General features: G+C 45.7%; 1 protein-coding gene across 1 annotated transcript in view; it reads right to left on the bottom strand.

Annotated features, from left to right (window-relative positions):
* Window positions 1-999: 999 nt before the first annotated feature.
* Window positions 1,000-25,799, bottom strand: part of C11H2orf76 (chromosome 11 C2orf76 homolog) — a 61,043-nt gene continuing 36,243 nt past the window's right edge. The window contains exons 4-6 of the mRNA XM_036201829.1: window positions 21,643-21,680; window positions 15,082-15,163; window positions 1,000-1,147 (exon numbers count right to left, since the gene is read on the bottom strand). Coding sequence (XP_036057722.1) covers window positions 1,071-1,147; window positions 15,082-15,163; window positions 21,643-21,680 — 197 coding nt within the window. The 3' untranslated portion in view covers window positions 1,000-1,070. The remainder of the gene's footprint in view (window positions 1,148-15,081; window positions 15,164-21,642; window positions 21,681-25,799) is intronic.

Here is a 25,799-nt window from a genome sequence, read left to right as displayed (position 1 = left end):
AATGAATTTGGTTCTATTACAGTTTGCTGTAATAAAAGTCAGGAAATGGCCCAGAAAAGAAAAATGCTAGCAGCATTATTTATGAGGACTGATGAAAAAAAAAGGCAAACAACCCTTTCCTTTTAGGAAACTTCCCTAAAACAACCTCCACCCCATGCCTTGGGGGGTGCACATCTCACACTCCTGGGTAAGCAATGGCCTTGACTGTCCTTCAAGAGCCTCCTGCAACCTCTGCCAGTCAAAGACAATAGCAGTTTCTCTAGAGTATCTCCAACAGTATAATCTTGGAGGGATCTTTCTCTAATTTTTTTAAAGGTGTGTGTGTGTGTGTGTGTGTGTGTGTGTGTGTGTGTGTGTGTGTGTGGTTCGTGTGCAGGGGGGCACCCACCCTTAGCACTTACTGGACCTGGAGCTAGGCCTGCAGCTTGCACGCCCCGTGGCATTCTTGTTGTCCCTCCACGGCTCTGGGGTTGCAGGAGCACCTGGCCGCAGCCTGCTTTCCACATGGGTGGTGGGATTTGAACTCAGCTCCTCATGCCTGCATGGCAGTTCTCTTAACAGTCTTCTCCTGCTCTGGTTGTATTTTTTGTTAAAGAACCCAACACATTAAGCCACCAAATAGTTCCTAATTTTAGAAAAATTATTTATTTTTGAGACAGGGTCTTATGTAGCCAAGGTTGGCCCTGAACTTCCTAACAGACAAGGAAGACCTTGAACTCCCCATTTACCTCTCATGTGCTGGGGTCACAGGCATACGCTATCACACAGGGTTTATTCATCACTGGGGATGCTTTTGAAACATTTTTCAAAATCAAATGTTTCGTTCATTTTATGACAAGAAAGGAAAGAAGGAAGCGAGGAGGGAGGGCGGGTGGGGAGAAAGCAAGGGAGGGAGGGAGGGAGGGCGGGGAGAGAGCGAGGGAGGGAGGGAGGGAGGGGAGAAGAAGAGAGAATGGCAGAGCCCCCCATGGAGAAGAGTCATTCACGGATTAATTTTTTAAAGATTTATTTGACAATTTAAAAAACTCACTAGTGGAAGAAAGGAATGCAAAGGTGTGCCCCAGGCACTTTCACCAGGAGGAGGCAGGATTAGCTTTGTATCTCTTATAATCTTCTCCGTAGAAGAAAGCAATTTCAGTCTCGCTGGCTGAAAAGAAGAAACACAGAAAAGGGGAGAAACAGGATTTTAATGTGAAACTAGACTTTAAGCAAGTATGGAAATCCGTATTACATCGGTTTGTTATCATGGGTGCTTAAAATGAAAAGACAAGATGATGGTTGGACTCATAACAACTTTTTACCAACCCAGCCAGAAGTTTCAGTGTGGTTATAGCAGATTAAAACTCAAATAATTCAAAAATAAAAGGAAGAATAATTCGTGCTAGTGAGATGGTAAAGGAGCTTTCTGCTGAGCCTGGCAGCCTGAGTTCAGTCCTCAGAGTTCACAAGCTGTCCTCTGACTTACACTTACACACACACACACACACACACACACACATACATACACGCACACATACATACACACACACACAAATAAATCTAATTTTAAAAATTGAAAACAATAACTCCTTAAATTAAAATTGAGAATTAACACAAGAGTGAAGTTTTCAGGGGGTTACCTACATTGCTCATTTATATCCCTGGAAAATAGAAAACCTTGATCTCTTTCAAATAGACTAGTCAGTTCCAGAAGGGAAGGGGCTCCCTCCGCCCCCTCCCGAAATTAGCCTGTAGGTATAATAATTTAATACTTAGAGGATCAGTAGAATATTTTACAGATCACTTTACATTCTCCCTCATGACCCATCAAAATATGTGTCTGAAGAAGTTAATTTTTGGCCCTGCTTATGATTAATTCATGAGGCTTCAGCAATATGCAAAGTGAAAGACACAAATTGGCTTCTATGCAATACCTTCAAATGCCTCTAATTATTCACGGGGGAAATGGCTCAGCTAAAGGACCCACAGAGGTTCAGGGCGGCCACGAAGCTTTCAACCTAGCGGGTCAAGGACTCCGTCTTCTAAAACAATAAGTCAGCAGCATTATTAATTCAGATCTGATGGAGAGCCTTCCCATTATTAAACATGTCGCTCTTCAAGGCGTTGGCACCCACAAGTTCCACACTGGTTTTTTAAAATTAAACCAGGAGTTAATACAGTCTGCTCGGCTTTCACAGAAGGCAAAAGGCCTTCCAAAGCTCAACAAGAAAACAGACATGATTATTGGTAATGAATACTGAGTACTCAATTAACATAGATGCTCCAAAGAGACAAGTAAAACTCTTCAACCCAAATAAATAGGATGAGGAGTGTAGAGGATTACCTCCGGTCTGCAGCGTACAGTTCTAATCCCATCATTAGATTCTATCACAAAAGAATGAAATTCAAGAGATTAGCACGACATTTCATTACGAATGTCTTTTGTTGTTTGCAAGAATATCATATGTAGTATCTCTCTACCATAAGCTATCCTGTGCTCCGGAGAAAATGAACAAATATTGAGAGAAGAAAAACGATATGGCCATATCCACAGATCCTCGGTCCAGACGTACTTCACCCTCGGGATTAAATTTAATCCAAGTGTTTGATAATTTGATTGGGAACTCTCATTGAATTGAGCCTTGGGTGGGGGGGCACCACAGAGAGAAATTGAGAATCGAAGACGGGCTGGAGATTAGACTCCCGCAGCAAACAGTGGGTTACTGCGCAGGCCGTCACATTTCAAAGCATCGGCTGACATAAAAGGGGGGCTGGAGGGGCTGGGAGACGGCTCAGTGGGTAAAAGCACTTGCTCTGCAAGCATGAGGAACTGAGTTCGAATCCCCAGCTCCCATATAAAAGCTGAGCATGGCTGCGGGAGTCTGTTACCCCTTCACTGCAGGGTGGAGGCAGGAGGATCCTGACAGCAAACTGAGCAGCCAGCCTAGCTGAGACAGTTAAACAGGGAGCTTCTGGGTCAGTGAGAGACCCTGTCTCAAGGTATAAGGCAGACAGTAATAGAGGAAGACACCAGTTGCTCTGCTCTGGCCTCCCTCCACAAGCACACAACAAACGCATAAGCACATGCATGCTGAGCAAAGGGAAGGTGAGGCTTCAGAAAACTAGTCTTTCTGAGGGAAGGTATCTGGAGCACCGTGCTTTGTAAAACAACAAAAAGTTCTTTCTGAAGGGCCCATACTCAGGGGGAGAGCTACACGATTCATTCCTCCCTCTCTTCCTTCTTTTCCTCTTGACGGGGTTTCTAGCCCAGGGTGGCTTTGAACTCCCTCTGTGACAAAGGGGACATGAACTCCTGATCTTGCCTCTACCTCCCTGGCTCTGGAATACGAGTGTGCACCGTTAGCCCAGTTAACGCAGTAGTGGGGGTGGAACTCAGGAGTCTGTGCATACTAGGCAAGCATTGGACCCATGGGCTACACCTCCGGCCCCAGAGCGGTGTTTCTAGTAGAGGAGGTGAAGGCATGTGCTCAAATCACAGGGCAAAGCTTCGTCTTCGTGTGCTGTTACATATGGAACTCTGCAGTCTTGGCCCAGCTGGCACTCTGCTGAAGTCACTGAGCTGTAACCACACTTACCACTGCCTGCCTTTGACACTCACCTGCAGCCTCTCGGGATAATCAGGGAGAAGGCCAGCACTGAACATGCAGTTTGCAACTCAATACTTATGGCGTGGATTTTCTTAGCCCGTTGGTTTTGAGACAGGGTCTGACTAGGTAGTCCTGGCCGGCCTGGAACTATGTGGACCAGGCTGACCTCTCCTCACAAAGACTATGTTACTCAAGTTTAGGATTTACTTTTATGCTTGTTCAGTTTGGGTGTTTGAGACAAGGTTGAATCGTACAATGCAGGCCAATGGCCTGGAGCCCATGACCCTCTCCTGCCTCTGTCTGTGTGTACCACCACATCTGGCTGTGACTCGGAGTTTATATAGCGTGGATGGACACAAAAGCTCAGAAGAAAACCACTGAAGGTGGAGATTTTATTTTTAGATCATTGCCCCCCAGTCTCTGGAAAACTGAGCCAATAAATGGGTCAAATCTAATGTATATATATATATATATATATATATATATATATATATATATATATATATATATATATAATGTATATATTATATGTGTATATATGAAAAGCTTGACTGTAACAAATCAGAAAACACTAACTACAAATTAACTATTCCAAGGTAAAACATAAAGGACTGGGGATGGCTCGGTGGTTAAGAGTACTTTCTGTTCAAGCAGACCTGAATTTGAATCCCTGGCACCATGTAAAAAACTTAGTGTGGTCACACACGCCTACAACTCCAGTTCTGTCGGGGGTAGAGACAGGAGGTTCCCCAGAATTTGGCAGCCGCTACCCTAGCTCTAGGTCTTAAAGAAGTAAGGTGCAGAGTGATAGAGCAGACCACCTGATGTCTTCCACTGGCCTCAGGGGATGCACCACACACACACCCGCACACTACACACAAGCTCATACAAAGTAAAGCATAAGACAGTGTCTTAGTTAGGGTTTTTATTGCTGTGAAGAGACACCATGACCATGGCAACTCTTATAAAGAAACATTTAATTGGGGACAGGGCTCATTTACAGTTTCAGAAGTTCAATGCATTATCATCATGGCGGGGAGCAGGGCGGCATGCAGGCAGATGTGGTGCTGGAGCTGAGTCCTACATGTTGACTCAGAGGCAACAGGAAGTCGACTGACTGTCACACTGAGGGAAGCTTGAGAAAAAGAAACCTCAAAGCCCGCCCCACAGTGACACACTCCCTCCAACAAGGCCACACCTCCTCACAGTGCCACCCCCTTTGGGGGCCATTTCCTTTCAAGCCACCACAGACGCAGTGTCACATGCCTGAAAGCCCAGCACTTGAGAGGCTGAGGCAGGAGGATCCTAAGTTCCAGGCTACTGGCATGGATTACAGAGAGAACTTGACTCAAAAACTCTAAATAAACAAACAAAGGAAAAACTATATTTTAGACTGTAGCAACATAGTTTCCAAGTGGAACGAGTAATTGTTTTTAAAAATCTGGATATCCACTGAAAATATTTGAGAGAATGGATTCGTGTACTTAAATGTTTTAACAATTTAAACAGCAATTACAAGTGATTTTCTTTTTGAGACAAAGTTTCCTGTAGACCAAGTTTTTCTTACACAGAGGAGGAGGAGGACTGAACTTCTCAGCCTGCCTCCACCTCCCAAGTATTGGGGTGGCAGGCGTGGACCACCGTGTGCAATGCTGGGGCTAAAGCTGGAGGCTTGGTAGCGATCGGCAAGTACTCTACCAACTGCGCTGCATCCCCTCCACAAATGGTTTCCATGACCACTGTATAACCATTCTCTCCACTAGTATCCCTTCAACTCTTACTCCCCAAGTTCTATTGAAAACACTTCTTGAAGCTCAGCAGAAAAGAGCAGGTAGGAAGAGGGCACCTGGCTTTAAATTAAATGTGCTTTGAGCACAGTACAGTGGGTGCAGAGATCTCATTCGGTGTGGGAATCTGAAGAGACTATGGGATCTAAAACCAAGTGTCTTCATGTCACTATCAAATAAAACCAAAGAGAACCACCAAATACATTGTGGAGTCTCTTAATTCTGGCATGCTATTATAACATGAGCCGGGACATCCAGACTTTAGATATAACATTAAGAATTTTATAACACTTTTAAACAGATTTCACACATACACATACACACACACACACACACACACACACACACACACTAATGATTACTCGAATTAAGAGAAAGTAAGAATAATCTACTCTAACTCTGAAATCTCAAGAGAAATTACAGTTGAATCAATCCTCTGACCCATCGAAACACACTTATGGGCTATCAACAAAGACACACTACAAGCTCTCTGTCTACCTTCCTGACCTTACACTGTGACTTACATAGTCTGAAAAAAACTGACAGGTGTGCCCTGGCTTTATGGAGCATCTGGGACAGAGTGTCAAGTAATGACAACAGCATTTAAAAAAAAACAAAAACAGATCTCAGAACAAACTGATGTCCAAAGAGAAAGTTCCACTCTTCTGCTCCAGGAAAATGTTTTATCCTTCCTTTTGTACATATGTAAATGTACATCTGTGTACATGTATGTGTGCATGTAGAGGCTAGAAGTCATTTTTCAAACATTTGGTTTTTGAGATTTATTTTTGTTTATTTTATGTGTATGAAGTTTTGCATACAGTGCCTGCAGAGGCCAAAAGAGGGAGTCAGAGGCCATGAAACTGGAGTTACAGACAGTTGTGAGCCACCACGTGAGTGTTGGACATTGAATGTAGGTCCTCTGGAAGAGCAGTCGGTGTTTTTAACTGTTCAGTCATCTCTCCAGCCCCCACCTGATGGGTGTTGAAGTAGGTCTCTCTGGCCTGTGAGAGTAGGCCGAGTAGGCTAGGCTGGACCTGCTTATCTCCTCCTTCCCAGAGCTGGGATCAGAAGTGTGCACCATCACACCTAACTCTGTTACATGGATCTGAGGGGACCATATGCTCACAAAACCCTAACCTTCAAATCCTTCTGTGTAGAATTCATAGCTGAGTTCTACTTCTAAATTTTTATCAGTGGAGGTGAAATGAGGGGAAATGGTCTAGACTACTGGGACTTTCACACCACGCTTGCTTTGTCTTGGGCTGGCTGTGTAAATCAGCCAGTAGGGAAGATTTCAAACAACACATCAAAGACTGCACACAATGAAGCATCTGAGCTTTCGTACACCAGGCACATGCCTGCTTGGAGTTAGAGAGGTAAAACTATCTAGGCAGTGGAATGCAATCTAGCCATGAAAAGGATAGAATCCTAGCCTATGTAACAATATACATGGAACTTGATGACAATAGATAAGGACATACACCAGTCACAGAAAGATACATACCTGTGGATCTCACCCCTATTGTGAAAGCTAAAATGTACTTTTTGGGAATCGAGGAATGCTCAGTGGGTAAAGTGCTTGACATAGTGTGTTGGAACTCTAGCACCCACATAAAAAGCCGGGCATGGAGGCCCATGTCTGCAACCCCAGTACTTGGGGGCAGGTGGCAGAAACAGGAGGGTCTCTAAAGCTCATGGACCAGTCAGCCTAGATGAGTTCCAAGGTCAGTGAGACCCTATCTCAAAAAACAAGGTGGAGAACAATTGAGGAGGACACTCAGTGCTGACCTCTGGCCTCCCATGAACATGCACACACACACACACACACACACACACACACACACACACACACACACTTGTACCCCACTGCGGTGTTTTGAATGAAAATGGCCCCCACAGGCTAATAGAGAGGAGCACCATTAGGAGGTGTGGCATTGTTGGAGGAGGTGTGTCACTGGAGTGGGCTTTAAGGATTCAGAGGCTCAGGCCAGGTCCAGTGGCTCACTCTCATCCCTGCTGCCTGACAATCCAGATGTAGGACACTCAGTCCCTCTCCGGCACCACGTCTGCCTGTGTGCTGCCATGCTTCCTGCCTTGCTGACCATAGACTAAACTTCTGAACTGTAAGCCAGCCCCAATTAAATGCTTTCCGTTAGAAGAGCTGCTATGGTCATGGTGTCTCTTCACAGCAAGAGAAATCCTAAAACACCCAAATGTACACAAACACAACATAATCTACACACATTTTAAAAAGGTGTTTTCATAGAATTAGGCTTGCAGGGGTCAGAATATGTTGTATTTCAAAATGGCTTGAAGGATGGGTTTGGCACGTTCCCAATATAAATAAGCAATACGTGTCTGAAGTGACAGACTTGATCATTATATATGCATACATGTATGTATACATGTATGTATGTACGTGTATATATATATATGTGTGTGTGTGTATGTATGTATTTGTGTATCAAAATGCAACACTACTCAACAGAGTGCAAACATCTTTACTTATAAATACATAACATTGTTACAAACACATAAAACCATTGTGTCAAAAAGTGATACTTTAAAATAGTAAAAAACATAGCAGAGCGGAGCTCAGTAGTGCAATGCCTGCCAGTGTGCAAGGCCCTGAGTTTAATCCCTAGCATTGCTAGAGAAGAGGAAAACATAAATAAAACCTAAATGACAAATACTAACAGGAACCAAGGAGGATGGGCTGAGGGGGTGGCTCAGTTGGTCACGTGATGGCTGGCAAGCTTGAGGATCTGCTTTTCTTTATTCCATTCCTGAGGCCACTGGGGGGTGGGGTGGGCGAGGGAGCCAGGCATGGTGGCCTGTGCTTGTAATCCCTGTGCTGTGAGGGCAGGGGCAAATGGCCCCCTAGGGCTCACTGGCCAGCCAGCCTAGCCTACTTGATGATTTTCAGGCTAGTGAGACACCCTGTCTCAAAAAACCAAAGTGGACAGCTCCTGAAGAGTGATAGATGAAACCGTCCTTAGGTCTGTACACTCACATGCACACATAGGCACACCTATCTGAACACACACACACACAGCCCACAAATAAAGGAAGAAGCGTCTGTAGGGGTGCACTCTGAATCTGCTTTGGAGCCCCAGCCTGCATTACTGAGTCTTGACAGCCGCTGTGACACTGTCGGGAAAGAACACATGCAGGGAAGGGCCTGGATCCTTAAGGAAAGGCAGACCCACACTGTGGAGCAGGGAGAGCCAGAGACCTGCACAGTGTTTCTCTATGTAGGACGTGTCCGAGAGGTTCTGGATGGAGGCAGAGGGCAGGATGCTGACGGCAGATGTGATACACTAAGTGAAAACCACCCCCAGGGGAGCTGTGGGATTATTACAGAACCAAGGTTGGCAAGAGGCCTCCGAGAAGTAGTGCTGGCGTGGCCCACCATCACCGGCTTTAACGTCTTCACAGTCACACAAAACCTGCTCTGTGAGAGTCACTAAGCCATGAATTCTTTCTCACAACAGGACAGATTCAAAGAGAACAGCAGGAACACAATGCAAAATGAAGCAGATAAAATAGAACTGCAAAACTTATTTGCACTTTTCCTTCTGAGGTAAATTAGTCCATGGAACTTTAATTATTATTGAGAACAACCTTTAAGTTGTATAAGTTAAATGTCTTGGTGAAACCCCCTCCTCCTTCCCAGTAGTAAATCGTACTTTTCTTTTTGATGTGTGTTGTGTGGGTGCGTGCAATATTTCCATACATGTGCACACAGAGGCCGGGGGAGGATGTCAGTGTCCTGTCCTCCCCACCTTGATTCCTCCAGAGGGTCTCCAACTTAACCTGGAGCTCGGGTGGCAGCCGACAAGCCCCAGTGATCTCCTGTCTTAATCCCCCACAGCTCTGGGGTTATAGGTGAATGTGTGTGGCCATGCCCAGCTTTTTATCCGGGTGCTGGGGATACGAACTCAGGTCCTCAGTCTTGAGCAACAAATTCTCTTACCCCTTGAGTGATCTTCCCAGCCCTAAAGCAAATCATTTTATTTATACAAGTCCGCCAACAAAAATGGGCATGACTGTCAGGAATATACACCATGGATGATATATACTGTACACTACTGAGTGGGATACACCACGGGTGGTATATACTGTACACTACTGAGTGGGATACACCACGGGTGGTATATACTGTACACTGCTGTGTGGGATTCACCACGGGTGGTATATACTGTACACTGCTGAGTGGGATACACCACGGGTGGTATATACTGTACACTGCTGTGTGGGATACACCACGGGTGGTATATACTGTACACTGCTGTGTGGGATACACCACGGGTGGTATATACTGTACACTGCTGTGTGGGATACACCACGGGTGGTATATACTGTACACTGCTGTGTGGGATACACCACGGGTGGTATATACTGTACACTGCTGTGTGGGATACACCACGGGTGGTATATACTGTACACTGCTGTGTGGGATACACCACGGGTGGTATATACTGTACACTGCTGTGTGGGATACACCACGGGTGGTATATACTGTACACTGCTGTGTGGGATATACCACGGGGTCCCAGGAAAGCGGAAAAGTTGCAGAGGAACGGACTCTTGCTCTCTTCTCCTGGCTCCCCTCCCAGCCTTTCTTTTCCAACTGCTGCAGAAAGTCGGGATGACACATTTATCACTCTGGCATTATTCCCATGGTGGCTGGCTGTGATAGCAGACTGAGCTTTTCAGTGAGATCAAGGAGAGGAGCGGAGTGAGTTCTGACTTTGAGTTTGTCTCTTAAACCTCCCGGAAGCCTACGCAGACGCAGGCAGGGAGGAAAAGTCCCTAGAAATATCACACTTGACAACCCGACTCCCACTTGTAATTTCCTCTGCTCTCGGGGGACTGTGTCTTCCCCCAGATATAACCAAGGCTTGCTCCCCAGAGGACAGAGCACAGCTCTAGGAAGCGGAGGAAATTGCTTCTAGGAAGGACCCACATGCTGCCTTGCCAGGTCTAGAGGGCATTTTGGGGATCCCTAGATCACTCTAGGCCCAGAGGTGACTCCATAAAAAGGATCTGATTTGAATTGGAGTCTGATCAAAGCCTTAAAACAAGAAGGGGCAAAGTGCTTGCCTTGCCAGCATCAGGACCTGAGTGCCATCCTCAAAACCCACATTTTAAAAATAATTATTTATTACATATACAGTGTTCTGTCTGCATGTATCCCAGATCTCATTATAGATGTTTGTGAGCCACCATGTGGTTGCTAGGAACTGAACTCAGGACCTCTGGAATAGCAGCCAGGGCTCTTAACCTCCGAGCCATCTCTCCAGCCCCAAAACCCACATCTTTAAAAAGACTAGATGTAGTGCACACACTTATAATCCTGGGACCCGGAAAGTGGACACAGCAGGTTTCCAGGGCTCACTGGCTGGCTGGTGTGTGGTCCTTCCTCCATATATACCTACAAACATGGATTATGTACCTTTTATGATTTAAAAATATTTACATAGTTACATATGTGTGCATGTGTTTGTGAGTAGGTATGTACATGTGTGTGGGGGTTACAGGCAGTGGCCAGAAGAGGGCATTCGATTCCCTGGAGCTGGAGTTACAGGCAGTTGTGAGCCACCTGGTAGCAGTCCTGGGATGCAGGCTCATCTTCTGGAAGAGCATGTAACTGCTGAGTCAGCCCCATGTGTATGTTTTAATGATGATATCACACACTATATTTTTTATCCATGGGATAAATATCCACATCAGTGATTCAGATGAAGAACCTGAAAGGGAACCCTACCGCCTTCAGAAGGTGGACCTGAGGAGGCATGCTCCTGTAGACTTAGAAGATGCAACAGAAAGTGGTCCTTGACTACCGAGCATGAGAGGAAGTGTATGCTCTCAGCACATGTGCATGAGGAAGTCCTTCCCCAAACTCTAACCTACCTGAGGCTCACCAGTTTTATTCATGATTGCCAATCTTGTAATAATTGCTGGTTGTTCCAGGTCACCCAGATGGACACAGTGGACAAAAACAGGTTCTGAGCCCAAGCCTTGGAGGCCAGGGTGTACTCTCAGTTTCTTGGCTCTGCCATGCAGACAGCATCTATTTCAGCATGTATTTGCCACCCTAGCAATAGTGTGGAAGTATTTCTGACATCATAACTGTTCCTTCAATCTATATAGTTTTTCATTTATCTTTTTCTATACTAACTACAAGGTTGTTTGCATCTATGCTGTATGTGTATATACACATGTGTGTTTAGGTACATGTGTCTCTTTGTGTGTGTGTGTGTGTGTGTGTGTGTGTGTGTGTGCGTGTGTGTGTGTGCGTGTGTGTGTGTGTGCGTGCGTGTGTGTGTGTGTGTGTGTGTGTGTGTGTGTGCGCGTGTGGAGGCCAGAATTTGATATCAGAAATCTTCTTCAGTCATTCTCCAGCTTATTTTTGTTTTTACTTTTAAATTTAATTAATTTTTTAAATAGTGTGTGTGTGTGTTTGCACCTGCTCATGCTCAGTGATCATGGAAGTAAGAAGAGAGTATAAGAATTTGAGATATAGGAAGTTGTAAGCTGCCCAACATGGGTGCTAGGAACTGAACTTGGGTCCTGTGCAAGAGCAGTGTAGCCGGGCGGTGGAGGCGCACGCCTTTAATCCCAGCACTCGGGAGGCAGAGCCAGGTGGATCTCTGTGAGTTTGAGGCCAGCCTGGGCTACCAAGTGATTTCCAAGAAAGGCACAAAGCTACACAGAGAAACCCTGTCTCGAAACGCCACCCCCCCCAAAAAAAAAGAGCAGTGTATACTTTTAGCCACTGAGCCATCTCTCCAAATCTTCCACATTATTTGTTTGAGACAGGATCTCACTGAACTTGGAGCTCACTGACTGTTTAGCCTGGCTGGCCAGTGAGTCCTAGAGTGCGTCCACCTCCCCAACACTGAGATAACAGAAGTGGGCCACCACACCTTGCTGGTTTTGTTGCCTGCTTGCCTGCCTGCCTTCCCTCTCTCCCTCTTTCTTTCCCTCCTTCCTTACTTCTTTCTATTTTAATGTGACTGTTAGGGATTAAACTTGGGTTTTTACCCAGTAAACACTTTACCCATCACCTCTCCAAGTCCTGAAGAGTGATTCAGTCAGACTATGTAATAGGACAGGCCCATAGGGTTGAGGAAATTAGCTCAAACCAGTTGCCAAGGCATGCACATAATGTACTTCCTTATGAACCAACCTGGAGTCTGCCTGAGGGCCTAGTAACAGGTGCTGTCAGAGATCCTGACTGTGCCCAGCCAATGAGGGATGACCACACAATGTCACACAGCCTGGGTGCTGTGGGGAGGGTATATAATGCCCCCCCATTACTGACTCCTGATGTCTGTATCATTGATGCTGTGCCTTCTCACCCTCTCTCCTTGAGTGAGCCGCTAGGGCCCAGCAACAAGGCTAGCAACATTTTTTCTTTTGTTTTTCGAGACAGGGGTTCTCTGTGTAGCTTTGTGCCTTTCCTGGAACTCACTCCGCCACACACAAACACACATACATAGATGCATACAAAAAAAAGTATAAAACAATTTTTTGAGACAGGGTCTCACTATGTAGCTCTGGCTATCCTGAAACTCACTCTGTAGACCAGGTTGGTCACTAACTCACAGAGATCCACCTGCCTCTGCCTCCCAAGTGCTGGGATTAAAGGCGTGTACCTCAACACCCAGCAAGTAAAAATACTTGAAAATTATTTTTACATTGTGACATTAATTCATCTAGCATTTCTTTTTAAATAGAGACTGAGTTGAAGATTTGAGATTTATTTCCTAGAAACTCACATAGCTTTGGCTAATTCACTTCTCCCCGTTTGTTTGCGAGCTGTCAGCTTTGTTAGCTCATCGTCTTTTCACAGTTGGCATTGGATTTTACATTGTTTTTCACGGAGCTACTTGTCCACTCCCACATCAACACCGGTCTATAACATTCATTTCAGTGCTGGCTTTTAAAGCAAGCCAGGCTTCCCCCAGGCTCTAGAAGTCTCAATTAGACAAGTGTCCCTGCTACAAAAGCAGCATTTGATACACCAACTGTCAAGTTAAAAAATAATTTCTCACTGGCACAAAATAAACATCCAATACCTATTTGGTGGATGACTTTTTCCAAATAGCAAAAACATTAATGTATTATTTATTTAACTATAGACAGGCTCTCAGCAGATAGTCTAGATCGGTCTTGCACTTGCTGTATAACCCAGGATGACCTGAAACTCACAGCTGTCCAGCCTCAGCCTCCCTTGTGCCAGGATTAAAGGCATGTACCACCATGCCCAGAAAGAAACCATTATAATTGTCCCAAATTTGATTTTACTTCCAGGGAACTTGATCCTGGATGAAGTTACAGAAAATAATATAAGTATCAGAGAATACAATTTCTGGGCACAATTCAGAGACAGAAAAATGATTATTAATTTCATATAACAATAAATCTACTGCATTCATAATACGAACAGGCACCAATTACAGAAAATTGTGTAAACTTAACACAGATATCAAGTTTATGATTTCATAACCCACCATTTATTTATTTGTGTGTGTGTGTGTGTGTGTGTATGCGTCTGTGTGTACAAGTGCCCATGCAGATGTAAGAGTTGATGTGTGCAGAGGCCCAAAGGGGATATCAGTGGTCCTGCTTGCCATCTTAGTCACTTGAGGCAGGGTCTCTAACCGAACCTGTAGCTAGGCACAGCCAGCAAGTGCGAGAGACCCTCCCATCTCCACCCCCACACTGCTGTGATTACAGGTACTTACATGGCCACACTCACCTTTTTTACAGGGGTTCTGGGGATCAAATTCAGGTCCTCATGCTTGCACAGCAAGCTCACCTACCCACTGAGCCATCTCCCCTGCCCCTTGACCTATTATTTTAAATCCTGTTTCAGTGGAAAGATCAGTGTCAGGAATTCACATAAACCATATGAATCCTTCAAAAGTGAATTCCTGGCATGTGGCAAGAGCAGCTCAACTGAACACCTGTCCAAATGACAACAATAAAACCATACAGCTTCCCAGTATAACCCTCACTGTCCGTGTCTCTTAGCTACTACATGTGGGGACTTATGGAGGAAGTATGCACTGGGACAGTATCTTGCTCTCGAACCACAGAGGTGTGTCCCAGGCAGTATGTGCCTTCTGCTTAGAAGCCCTGCTCATATTCATGCACATACTGAAAGCCTAAGTAGACTAACACTGACATCTAATGGTCACACAGCATTTCTTTCAAATGGAACTGAACACACATTCTAGGTTGAAAGACCTAGAATCAGGTCATTTTCCCACTGTACACACCAGGCTTATAGTTTTAATTCCATGGCCTGGATGGCCCTGAGAGTCTTGCGTGACTGTCAGAAGTTACGCTGCGTGTTGTACAAACAACATCTCATTTCATTATTCTGCATTAGTTCCACTAGGTCCATTTCTCTCCAACAGTGCTGATGACAGTTGGCAGTTAGCGTACTAATAGCCTGTCAATCACTTACAATGACCCTCACCAGAGTTCGGAACAAACCTGTAAAGAACTATTTGCATTCTGCACACATGCAGAGCAAACTCCAGTGCCCTGGGTCAAATGATCAGCGTGCATAGCATTCCCAGCACAGGGGCTTTACTTTGGGAGGATTCTCAGACACTTTCATCCAGGGGCCCTCGCACACAAGCCGGGAAGCCCCGTGCCCATCCATCCGCCCCAGCCCTTCTGACCTATTCCTGAGTCCTTGAGCGTTCTGTCTTCCTTCAGCAGGAGTGTGTCGTCATCCTCCAAACCCAGCACAAGCTCATTTGTCTAGAAAGAAAGAATCCCCACTTGATTAGGACACTTGGCCAAGACATTGCAAAGACCTGAGAGTGGTACTTTGAGGGGCTGGGAAACAGCTGAGTCAGGAAAGTGTTCACCCTGCTTTTGGAATCCTGTGCCATGTAATCTCAGTGTTGGGGAGGTGGAGGCTGGAAGATTCCTGGAGCTCACGGGCCGGCCAGCCTAATCAATCAGCAAGTCCCAGCCCCAGCGAGGAACTCTGTCTCAAAGAGGAATGTGGAAGGGACTGGAGAAGTGACTCAGAGGTTAGAGCTTGCTGCTCTATCATGAAGACTGGAGTTCAGAGCCCAGCACCCGTGTCAGACAGTTCACAACACCAGTAACTAGCTCCAAAGGATCCAAGACTCTTCTGCACTCTACAGGCACCCTCCACACACACTTACACGTACGTATACCCACATGGACATACGCAAATAACAAACAAAGAAATATTTTAAAAAGTAAAGTGGACAATAATAGAGGAAGACACCCAACACCAACTTCTGGCTTTCATATGCATATATATATATATATATCCAGCATGTACATGTGTACACACCTATACCACACACACACACACACACACACACTCAGCTGTTACATGGAGTCTCAGCAATAATCTAAGTCATGTTAAATTCTACTATGGTAAGGAGATAACAGAGAAGATGCAGAATGTAGACCTACTAAGTGCCAACACTGTAGCTACATTGTAGACAGTGCTACAAACAGGCTTTGGAATCAAACTAGGGTTCCAAGGAACATTCTCTTGGTGCCCAACTGTGTGCTCAACACTGCAAACTTCTCCAAGCTTTAGTTACCTTGCAGCTACAGAAGGAGAAGTGAGCACAGCTTCCCCTTTCTTGCCCTAGTACTGAGGAGGATGTGCGATGATCCAGTGACCCGTCTGGACCCTCAGCACCGAGTAGGCCCTCTATATCTGCTATCACCATGTTGCATCATCATCACAAGACTCTGGGGGGACTGCAAAAATGTCGGCCTGGGGTGTGTGGCTCATCAGAGGTGGGACTAAAGACACGCTCTTGACAATGTGACTTCTCAGAGGAGCAACTTGGCCTTAAGTGGCCCCAAGTGCACACGTCTAAAACCCTCGCCCAAGCTGACAAGGACTTCAGCCTGTGCCTTGGTAACTGTCACATTTCCATGTGATTTGGAGTGGTACTGATGTTTGTTCTCCAGAGATGGCTGCAGATCTGGTTGGACATCACAGGAGACAATTTGGAGTTGTTGTCTCCCCTGAACAGCACCCAGAAGGAAGTTCCTGTGGATTAGGCACAGGGTGCCACCTGCCAATCAGAATCCAGCTGTCTGTAGTCTATTGTAGTTCCCTATATGTGTGTGCATGTGAATGCATGGGTAAGTGCGCAGTGGAGGCCAGGAGCCAGTGGTGGGTTGCTTGCTCAATCTCTACTCCACTGTATTTTTTGCAACAGGGTCTGTGGTGGTTTGAAAGAAAATGGAGGTGGTGCTGTTAGAAGGTGTGGCTTTGCTGGGGTGGGCGTGGCCTTGTCAGAAGAAGTGTGGCATTGGCGGGCAGGCTTTGAGGTCTCATATGTGCTCAAGCCACACCCAGTATCTCAGTTCACTTCCTGTTGCCTGCAAGATCTAGAACTCTCAGTTACCTCCCCATGTCTGTCTCACACTGCCATGTCCCGCCATGATGACAATGGACTGAACTTCTGAACTGTAAGCCAGCGGTCACAGCAATAGAACCCCTAACTAAGACAGGGTCTTTCACTGAACCTAGAACTCACTGTTAGCTGGACTAGCTGGCATAAGCCCTAAGGAGCTGCCTGTCTCTGCCTCCCCAAGCTGATTACTATGCTTGCCACAACACCTGGCCATACACACACACACACACACACACACACACACACACACACACTGTGTGTGTGTGTGTAATTTTTTATTTAAAAAAGATTTTCTTTCCTTTTACATACCAACCCCTGTTCCCCCTCCTTCCTCTTCTCCTGCTCCCCCCACATACCTCCATCCAACCACCATCCCCTCCTCATAGAGAGTAAGGCCTCCCTTGGGTAGTCAACACAGGCTGTTATACCATGTTGGGGCCGGACCTCCTGCATCAAGGCTGAGTAAGGCATTGCACCATAGGGAATGGAGTCTAAAAAGCCAGTTTGTGTACCTAGGATAAGTCCTGGTCCCATTACACATGAAGCCACGCAATATTTACCTCCATTCAGAAGGCCTAGTTTGGGCCCAGGCAGGCTCCCCAGCTGTCAGTTCACAGTCCATGAGCTCCCATTAGCTTGGGTCAGCTGTCTCTGTGGTTTTTCCCATCATGATCCTGACCCCCACCCCCTTGACTTATAATCCTTCCTTCCTCTCTTCAACTGAATCCAGGAACTTGGCCAAGTGCTTGGCTGTGGGTCTCTGCATCCGCTTCCATCAGCTACTAGATGTAGGTTCTATGATGACAATTAGGGTAGACACCAATCTGAGTGCACATCCTTAGCCATCAGGGAAATGCAAATCAAAACAACTCTGAGATATCATCTTATGCCTGCCAGAGTGGCTAAGATAAAAAATATAGATGACAGCCTATGTTGGAGGAGATGTAGAGAAAGAGGAACACTCCTCCACCAGCTGGTGGGAATGCAATCTTGTACAGCCACTCTGGAAATCAGTATGGTGGTATCTCAAAAAATTGGGAATCCACCTACCTCAAGACCCAGCAATACCACTCCTGGGCATATACCCAAAAGATGCTCAACCACACCACAATGACATTTGTTCAATCATGTTCATAACAGCATTATTTGTAATAGCCAGAACTTGGAAATAACCTAGATGCCCTTCAACAGAAGAATGGATAAAGAAAATGTGGTACATTTACACAATGGAGTATTATGCAGCAGTAAAAACCAACATCATCATGAAATTTGTAGGCAAATGGATGGAACTAGAAAAAATCATCCCAAGTGAGGTAACCCAGACCCAGAAAGACAAACATGGTATATATTCACTCAAGCAAGTGTTAGAAGCAAAGCAAAGGATAACCAGGCTACAATCCACAACCCCAGAGAAGCTAGGTAAAGAGGAGGACATTAAGAGGGACCCATATGGATCACCCCAGGAAGGGGAAAGGGTTAAGATCTCCTGGACAAACTAAGAGGGGGGAATAGAGGAAAGGAGATTCGAGGGGAAGGGAGGTGGGAACACGGGGTAGAGACGGGAGAGCAATGAAAGAGATACCTTGACAGGGTGTACCATTAAGGGGATGGAGAGAAATCTGCAGCTAGGGAAAACCCCAGGAACTCAGGAGATGTCCCCAGCTAAGACTCACATCAATGGCGGAGAGGGTTCTTGCACACCTGGCTTTTTATGTGAGTTCTGGGGACCTCAACCCTGGTCCTCACACTTGGAAGGCAAATGCTTTACTGACAAAATCATTTCCAAGCCCTGTCTACCCTACTTCTAGAATATATCTGAGACAGACTCAACAGAAAGGTCTCTCCACTGCCAAACAGAAGCCCCGCCAGCCAGAGGCCATGTTCCATGGATCATGAACTTCACTCAGTACAGACAGAGGGTCTTGAACTCCAGAGCACATTCACCGAAAAAAAAAATTCAATGCTTCATTAAAAAGTTCTTTTAGAACACAGAATCTAAACACAAAATCCCCCAAGCACATACAGAGTGAAAACTGCAGTCTTCTACCCATGCCCCAGCTACTGAGCTGTCCTCTGCAGAACCTGTACCTGGCCACATGTGCTTCCTGACACCACTGACGTAGGCGTCACACATGTGGAGATGTGTCTGTAAACTTCGCTGTACAAACAGAAATGCATCATGTGTCATCTTCTAAAGTCTTACAGTTTTCCTCTCTTAAAACTATGGCTGTAGGGCAGGAGAGATGGCAGGAGAGATGGAAGGGCGTCTCCTGTGCAAGCATGAGGACTTGAGTTCAAATTCCCAGCCCCCTCAAAAAGCTGAGGGTGCCTGTGACTTCAGTGCTATATGGAGTGTAGACGGGAGTCGCTGGGGCTCACTGGCTGCTAGCCTAATTCTAGGCTCAGTGAGAGAGCCCGTCTCAAGGGAGTGTGGTAGATAGTGACCAAGCAAGACCCAACTCCCTCCACTGGCCCCAGCACACACACATAGGCACATATACACTGGGGGAGTGGGGTTACTGAGATCCAGCATCTGTGGCTCTGCTTATTATAAATGCCATGCTTGCCCCTCCACAATGGACTGGGTTTTAGGATATAAAATAATAAAGAAATAAATAACTCCCTCTCTCAAACCTCTTCTGTGGGGTACCCTACTACAACAAAGAGAAAAGTAACTAATAAAACATAAAACAAAACCATACTTTGCCTTCCCTACTGTTTAGAAATCAGAATGAACACACTCACGGATAAAGCCTGTGGTCAGACTGTGGTAGACCATTCTGGTATCCATAACAGGAACAGGTGCCACATGTAGTCTCAGACATGTGTGAGCCCAGTATTTTGAGACACTGTCAAATTTTCATATGCAATAAATGTCACTAGGTCCCTAACCTGACACCAACTGACACTCTCAGCCACTTGCTTTGTGTCACCTGTGACACGCATTTATCTGAAAGCTTGAATTTATAACTGCACCAGTGACTTGAAACAAAAATAAAATGAAATCAATTCATTGATAAATACTTCATTCAAAACTTGTTAGGGAGAGCCAGTGAGATGGCTCAGAGGGGAAAGGCACCTGAGGCCAAGCCTGAAGACCTCGATCCTTGTAACCCACATAGCAGGAAAGAACAGACTCCTGAAAGTCACCCTCTGACCTTCACACATACACACACCCACATACCCTTGTAATAAATAAATAAATGAAAATGCAGCCAAGATGTTTAAAATTACAAAAATCCCTATGACCCAGGCATTACACTGGGTGCTAGAGGTAAGAAGAGGCTCGAATAATAACATGGTCCCCCAGGGCTGGGACGTAGTCCAGCCAGTAAAGTGTTTGCCACAAAAGTTGAAGACCTGGGTTCAAAAGCTGGTCACGGTGCTGCAATCCCAGTGTTGGCAATGTGGAGAAAGGATGATCCTGGAGATAAGCCAGCCAGTGTAGCCAAATCATAAGCCCCAGGCTCAGTGAGAGATCCCATCTAAAAGATAAGGTGGAAGCCAGGCTTGGTGGCACGCACCTTAAATCCCAGCACTCCCCAGGCACAGGCAGGCAGATCTCAGTGTGTTCAGTGCCAGTCTGGTCTACATACAGAGTTCCAGGTCATGCAGACTCAGGCCATAGTGGGACCCAGTCTCAAAAAAATACAATAAAAAGTGGAGAGTAGTTAAGAAAGACATTCCATGTTGACCTCTGGTCTTCACATGCATGTGCACACCTGTCTCCATACACACATGTGCATGCCCACGTCTACACAAACATACATATGCTCACACAAAGGTGTGTCCCTTATCCTTGAGCAGTTGACATTTCCAATGAGGAGTCTATGAAAGGTCACCGCGGCTCAAGAGAAAAGACGTTCCCATCCCATCTGAGAGGCACACCTTTGGTGGCAACGTCATCGAAACCTGACACAAATATTCAAGAAGGTATGAATGAAAGCACAAAGCACATAAACACAACAGCTCTCTTCAGTTAAGGGGCACCCTGGAGGGGTGGGCTGGGACTCTGTGACAGCTCCCACCAGGGCTCTTGTGGTCTGCACTCATACATAGAGTGCCAGGGTTTGCTTCTGGGCCTTTGTTTCTGGTGCAGAATTAGGAGATCAGGCTGCCGACAGCAGGTCACAGTCCACACATGAAATGCTGCTTCAGCTTAGTCTCTGAAACAGTGTCTTCCTGAACCTGGAGCTCACCAGTTCAGCTAGGCTGACCTGGCTCTACAGACCCCCATGTCTCCCAACTCCCCGGGCTGGGATTACAGTTGTACACCACTGCATCTGACTTTCACCTGGGTGCTGGGGAACCAAACTCAGGTCCCCACGCCTGTTAGGTAAACACTGTTGACTGGGTCATCTCCCAGACCCTATTTTCCTTTCCCTTTAATGGAAAAGGAAGGCTGTAGAGAGCACTCCTCCAAAACATAGTTCCTAGAATAGGAGATTTTAGACACACGCTTCCATTTGTATACTCCCAATTCCAACAACACTGGTGAAGCCGGTGTCCAGAAACCCCACCCACCAGAAGCCCCACCCACCAGAAACCCCACCCACCAGAAACCCCACCCACCAGAAACCCCGCCCATCAGAAACCCCGCTCATCAGAAACCCCGCCCACCAGAAACCCCGCCCATCAGAAACCCCACCCACCAGAAGCCCCACCCATCAGAAACCCCGCCCATCAGAAACCCGCCCATCAGAAACCCCGCCCACCAGAAGCCCCACCCACCAGAAGCCCCACCCACCAGAAACCCCACCCATCAGAAACCCCGCCCATCAGAAACCCCGCCCATCAGAAACCCACCCACAGACACACCTTTGCTTTGTGAGCTTGATGAAGAATCTTTAGTGTATCTGAAAGAAAAACGAAACAAGTTCTTTGTTCACACAGATTTATCTCAAACCTCTGCTGTGACTATTAGATGAGAAACCGGAAACACGAACCCCTTTCTTTCTAAACACACCTATTTAAAATCTGCCCTACTATAAGAGAAAACGCACTTTAGCAAATTATTCAAAGTGCAGCAGGCAGATGTGGGCTCCGTGGTGGACGCTCGCCTGGCTTAGGGAGGTCCCGGCAGGAATGAGGAGGACCCCAGGGAGAAACCAGAGAGGAGGGAAAGGAAGACAGAGGAACCGAGAGGGGGGAAGAGGAAGAGGGAGAGACACACAGACATTTTAAATCAGTAAGTGTACAACCTTCTGACATTGAGTGATACAAACTCCCCATGGAACTGTAGTTGAAGATGGCTGTGAGCAGATACATCTGTGCTGGGAATCAAACCTGGGTCCTCTGCAAAAGCAACATGTTCTCTAACTGCGGAGAAATCCAGACCCTATTGGGAAATGACGCTCCAGTAGGCTCAGCAAACCCACAACAGGGGAAGCTACATTTTCTTAGCAGGACAAAAACGCTGTGAACAGAAATTTTCACCCAGATTTTCTCATCAACAGAAATTGGAAAAACCAAAGAAAGTAAAGAAAAATGTCACTTCCTCTACAGTGATGTCCTCAGTCATTCTGACTTTGGGGTGGTCTAATTGTTGTTTTTGCCTGGTTTTGATTTTCATTTGTTTGTTTGAAACAGGGTCTCAAGATGCCCAGAATGATTTTGAACTTGCTGTGAAGCCAAGGCTAGTCTTGAACTGCTCCTGCAGCTTCTAACTCCCCAAGTGCTAGAATTGCAGACATGCTTACTTTGACTTTTTTTTTTTTTTTTAAATCCTCCAACCCACTTTATTAACAAAAACATCTTCCCTTAATAACAATTCCTTGAAAAATGCAATTTTATAAACATATCATCCCAGGGCTAGGGAGATGGCGTGAGAGTAAAAGTATGTGCTGCTCTTTTGGAGGACTAGGAACCCATGCTGGGTGGCCCACCGTGCCCTGAGACTTCACTTCAGAAGATCCAATGCTCTCCCCTGGCCTCCACAGGAACACACACACACACACAGAGAGAGAGAGAGAGAGAGAGAGAGAGAGAGAGAAAGAGAGAGAGAGAGAGAGAGAGAGAGAGAGAGAGACATACGCAAATAAAGATAAATCTTTAAAAATTATATACAAATAGGGTCTGTAGAAGTGGCTCAGCAGTTAAGAGCACTTGCTGCTCTTGCAGAGGATCCAGATTTGGTTCCCAGCACACATGGGATGCTCACAACTGTTAGTAACTCCAGTTATGGGGAATCTGACACGGCTTCTGTGGACATGGTATACACATGGTACACATACACAGAGAGATGGAGAGAGAGACAGAGAGGCAAATATTCATATACATAATCACAACAACAGAGAAAATGGAGTTCTAAATGTTTAAAATAAAAATAGTATTGTATATTTGTAGAGTATTTAACATGCTAGCATTGTTAAATTTCATACTGCATCAAAAACACACCAGGCTAGCTGGGTGTAGTGACACATACCTTTCATCCCAGCACTCAGGAAACAGAGACATGCAAATCTCTGTGAGTTTGAGGCCAGCCTGGTCAACACAGAGAGTTCCAGGTCAGCCTGGGCTACACAGAGAGTTCCAGATCAGCCTGGGCTACATAGAGAGACTTGGTCTCAAAACAAACAAACAATGAATAAAATTTAAAGACTCACACACAAGGCTTAGCAGAGTGTATAGAAGTTAGGGTTACTGCGTGTCCAAACACATGGTAGCTGAACCCCGGGGACAAATAGCTGAGTCAACAACTGTAGATGCTGATTAAAAAGGAGGAAAGCCTCAGAAATCACAGCACCCTGGCTGTAAGAGTGGGCCCTTCGCCCAATAGCACAGAACCAATGACCAGCCGGAGGGAAACCTGCTGCTGCATCCCGCCCCCCCCCCCCCCCACACACACACACTTCACACTGAGTGTGCTTTTCTGTTGCCACAAGCCAGACAAGTACCAGGTGACCATGGTAGGTGAAAAGCAGACACCAAGCCTTTCCTAAGCGAGACAAAGTAGTGGACTGTTCCTCAGCCAGACTCAGCCAAAGAGCATCTTCACACCTGTCGGGGTCCAGTGCCTCTGTAATTCCTTCCTAGGTTCCTGCCTGCTCATCCAAATATATGGAAATGCTATGATGTAAGGGGTTAATGAGACAGAGGAATCTCGATGTTCTCTATCTCAATGAGACTTAGCAACCTGGAGCCTCTGATGGTTGCACTATCTTCTTTTATAGTGTGTGTGTGTGTGTGTGTGTGTGAGAGAGAGAGAGAGAGAGAGAGAGAGAGAGAGAATGTGGAGGCCAAAGGACAACTTCAACTGCCCTTCCTTGGGAGCCACCTACCCTGTTAGTTAGTTAGTTATTCTTTTATTTACTTACTTATTTTTGAGACAGAATTTCTCACTGGCCTAGAACTCACTGGTTACAATAGGCTGGTCTGGCCTACAAGCCCCAAGAACACACCTGACTCTCCCTCCCCAGCTCTGAGATTACAAACATGTGCCATTGTGCCCAGCATGTTTTATAAGGGTTTGGGGGTTGAATTTAGGTCTTCATTCTTGTCCAGGAAGCAAATGAGCCATCAACAGCTCCCCAGATCTGCTTCCATTGTTTAAGAGAGCTGACATTGCACACATTTGCCTACACACACACACACACACACACACACACACACACTCACACTCACTCACACACACACTCACACAGAGACAATATGCAAAAAGGGAAACTATATGTAATTTGCAGATGGATTCAAGCTTAAGATTTGAGATTCTATTCATGGCATTCTCCTCTAAAAGCTGTGAAAGCCACAATTGAGAAGTCTCATATATCCCTCAATCATGCTTTTGATTCCTTTTTCTGCTTCAATACTGAGTATGTAAATGCTTGAGGTCTCATAAATCAAAGTACTTTCCACTCAGTGCCTCTGCCTCCTGCCTGACCGCCTCTGCAACCTCACAATTAGACTGTGGTATTAAAATGCAGGCCCACGTAGATTGTGATTTTGAAAGATTGTAGGTCATTGGTTGCCCTATCAGATGGGAACGGAATGAAAAGCCACTCTGGAAAATGACTTAAAGTAATAAAAAATTTACACTTTCAAACGTCTGTCCTAATTAGCAGAAATATTTATTAGATGCATTGTAACTTTCGAGCAGGGGTCTCAAATCCAAGTTTGCTCAGTACCACCCCACTGAGGATGAGGGCCTGATGGTCTTTATAACAAATAATGACACATAGCCTCTGGTGTTATTACAGTATTTTTACTTTATATTATATTTTATTTATTTTGTGTGTTTGTTTGAGCATACATGTATGCCAAGGCAGAGGACAACTTATGAATTTGAGTTCTCTCTTTCCATTATTTGTGGGTCCAGAGATTGAACTCGGGTTGTCAGGATTGGCTGCTGAGCCATCTCACCAGCCCTTATCTATCTATCTATCTATCTATCTATCTATCTATCTATTATCTATCTATCTACCATTCTATCATCTATTCATCTGACTATCATCTATCTATCTATCTATCTATCTATCTATCTATCTATCTATCTATCTATGGGAAGGGGTCTTATGTATCCCAGGCTGGCCTTTACAGCTTGCTTTATAACTAAGAATAATTTTGAACTTTGGATCTTCTTGTCTCCAGCTCCCAGGTGCTAGGGGACTACCCACTTTATGCAGCAGTAGGGATCTCACTGAGGGCTCTCTGCATATGAGGTAAACATTCAAACAACTGAGCTTCACCTCAGCTCCCGTTACTGGATTTTTAGGTCACTAATGGCAGCATATAAAACGAGCATGCTCAAGTTATTGGCATTTAAAATGCTGAACTACTTCTTTTGAGACAGAGATGCATCCCAGGTTGGCCTTGAACTCCATTTGTAGCTGAGAATGACCTTCACCTCCAGATTCTCCTGTCTCGCCTCCCAGTTGCTGGATTACAGGTGTGCACCAGCACACTGGATCACAAGTGTGCACCAACACACTGACTGGATCACTAGTATGCACCAGCACACTCATTTTATTTGGGTCAGG

The sequence above is a fragment of the Onychomys torridus genome, chromosome 11 (genome assembly GCF_903995425.1).
Source record: "Onychomys torridus chromosome 11, mOncTor1.1, whole genome shotgun sequence".
Taxonomy (NCBI): Eukaryota; Metazoa; Chordata; class Mammalia; order Rodentia; family Cricetidae; genus Onychomys; species Onychomys torridus.
This window is presented reverse-complemented; position numbering and strand designations above follow the sequence as displayed.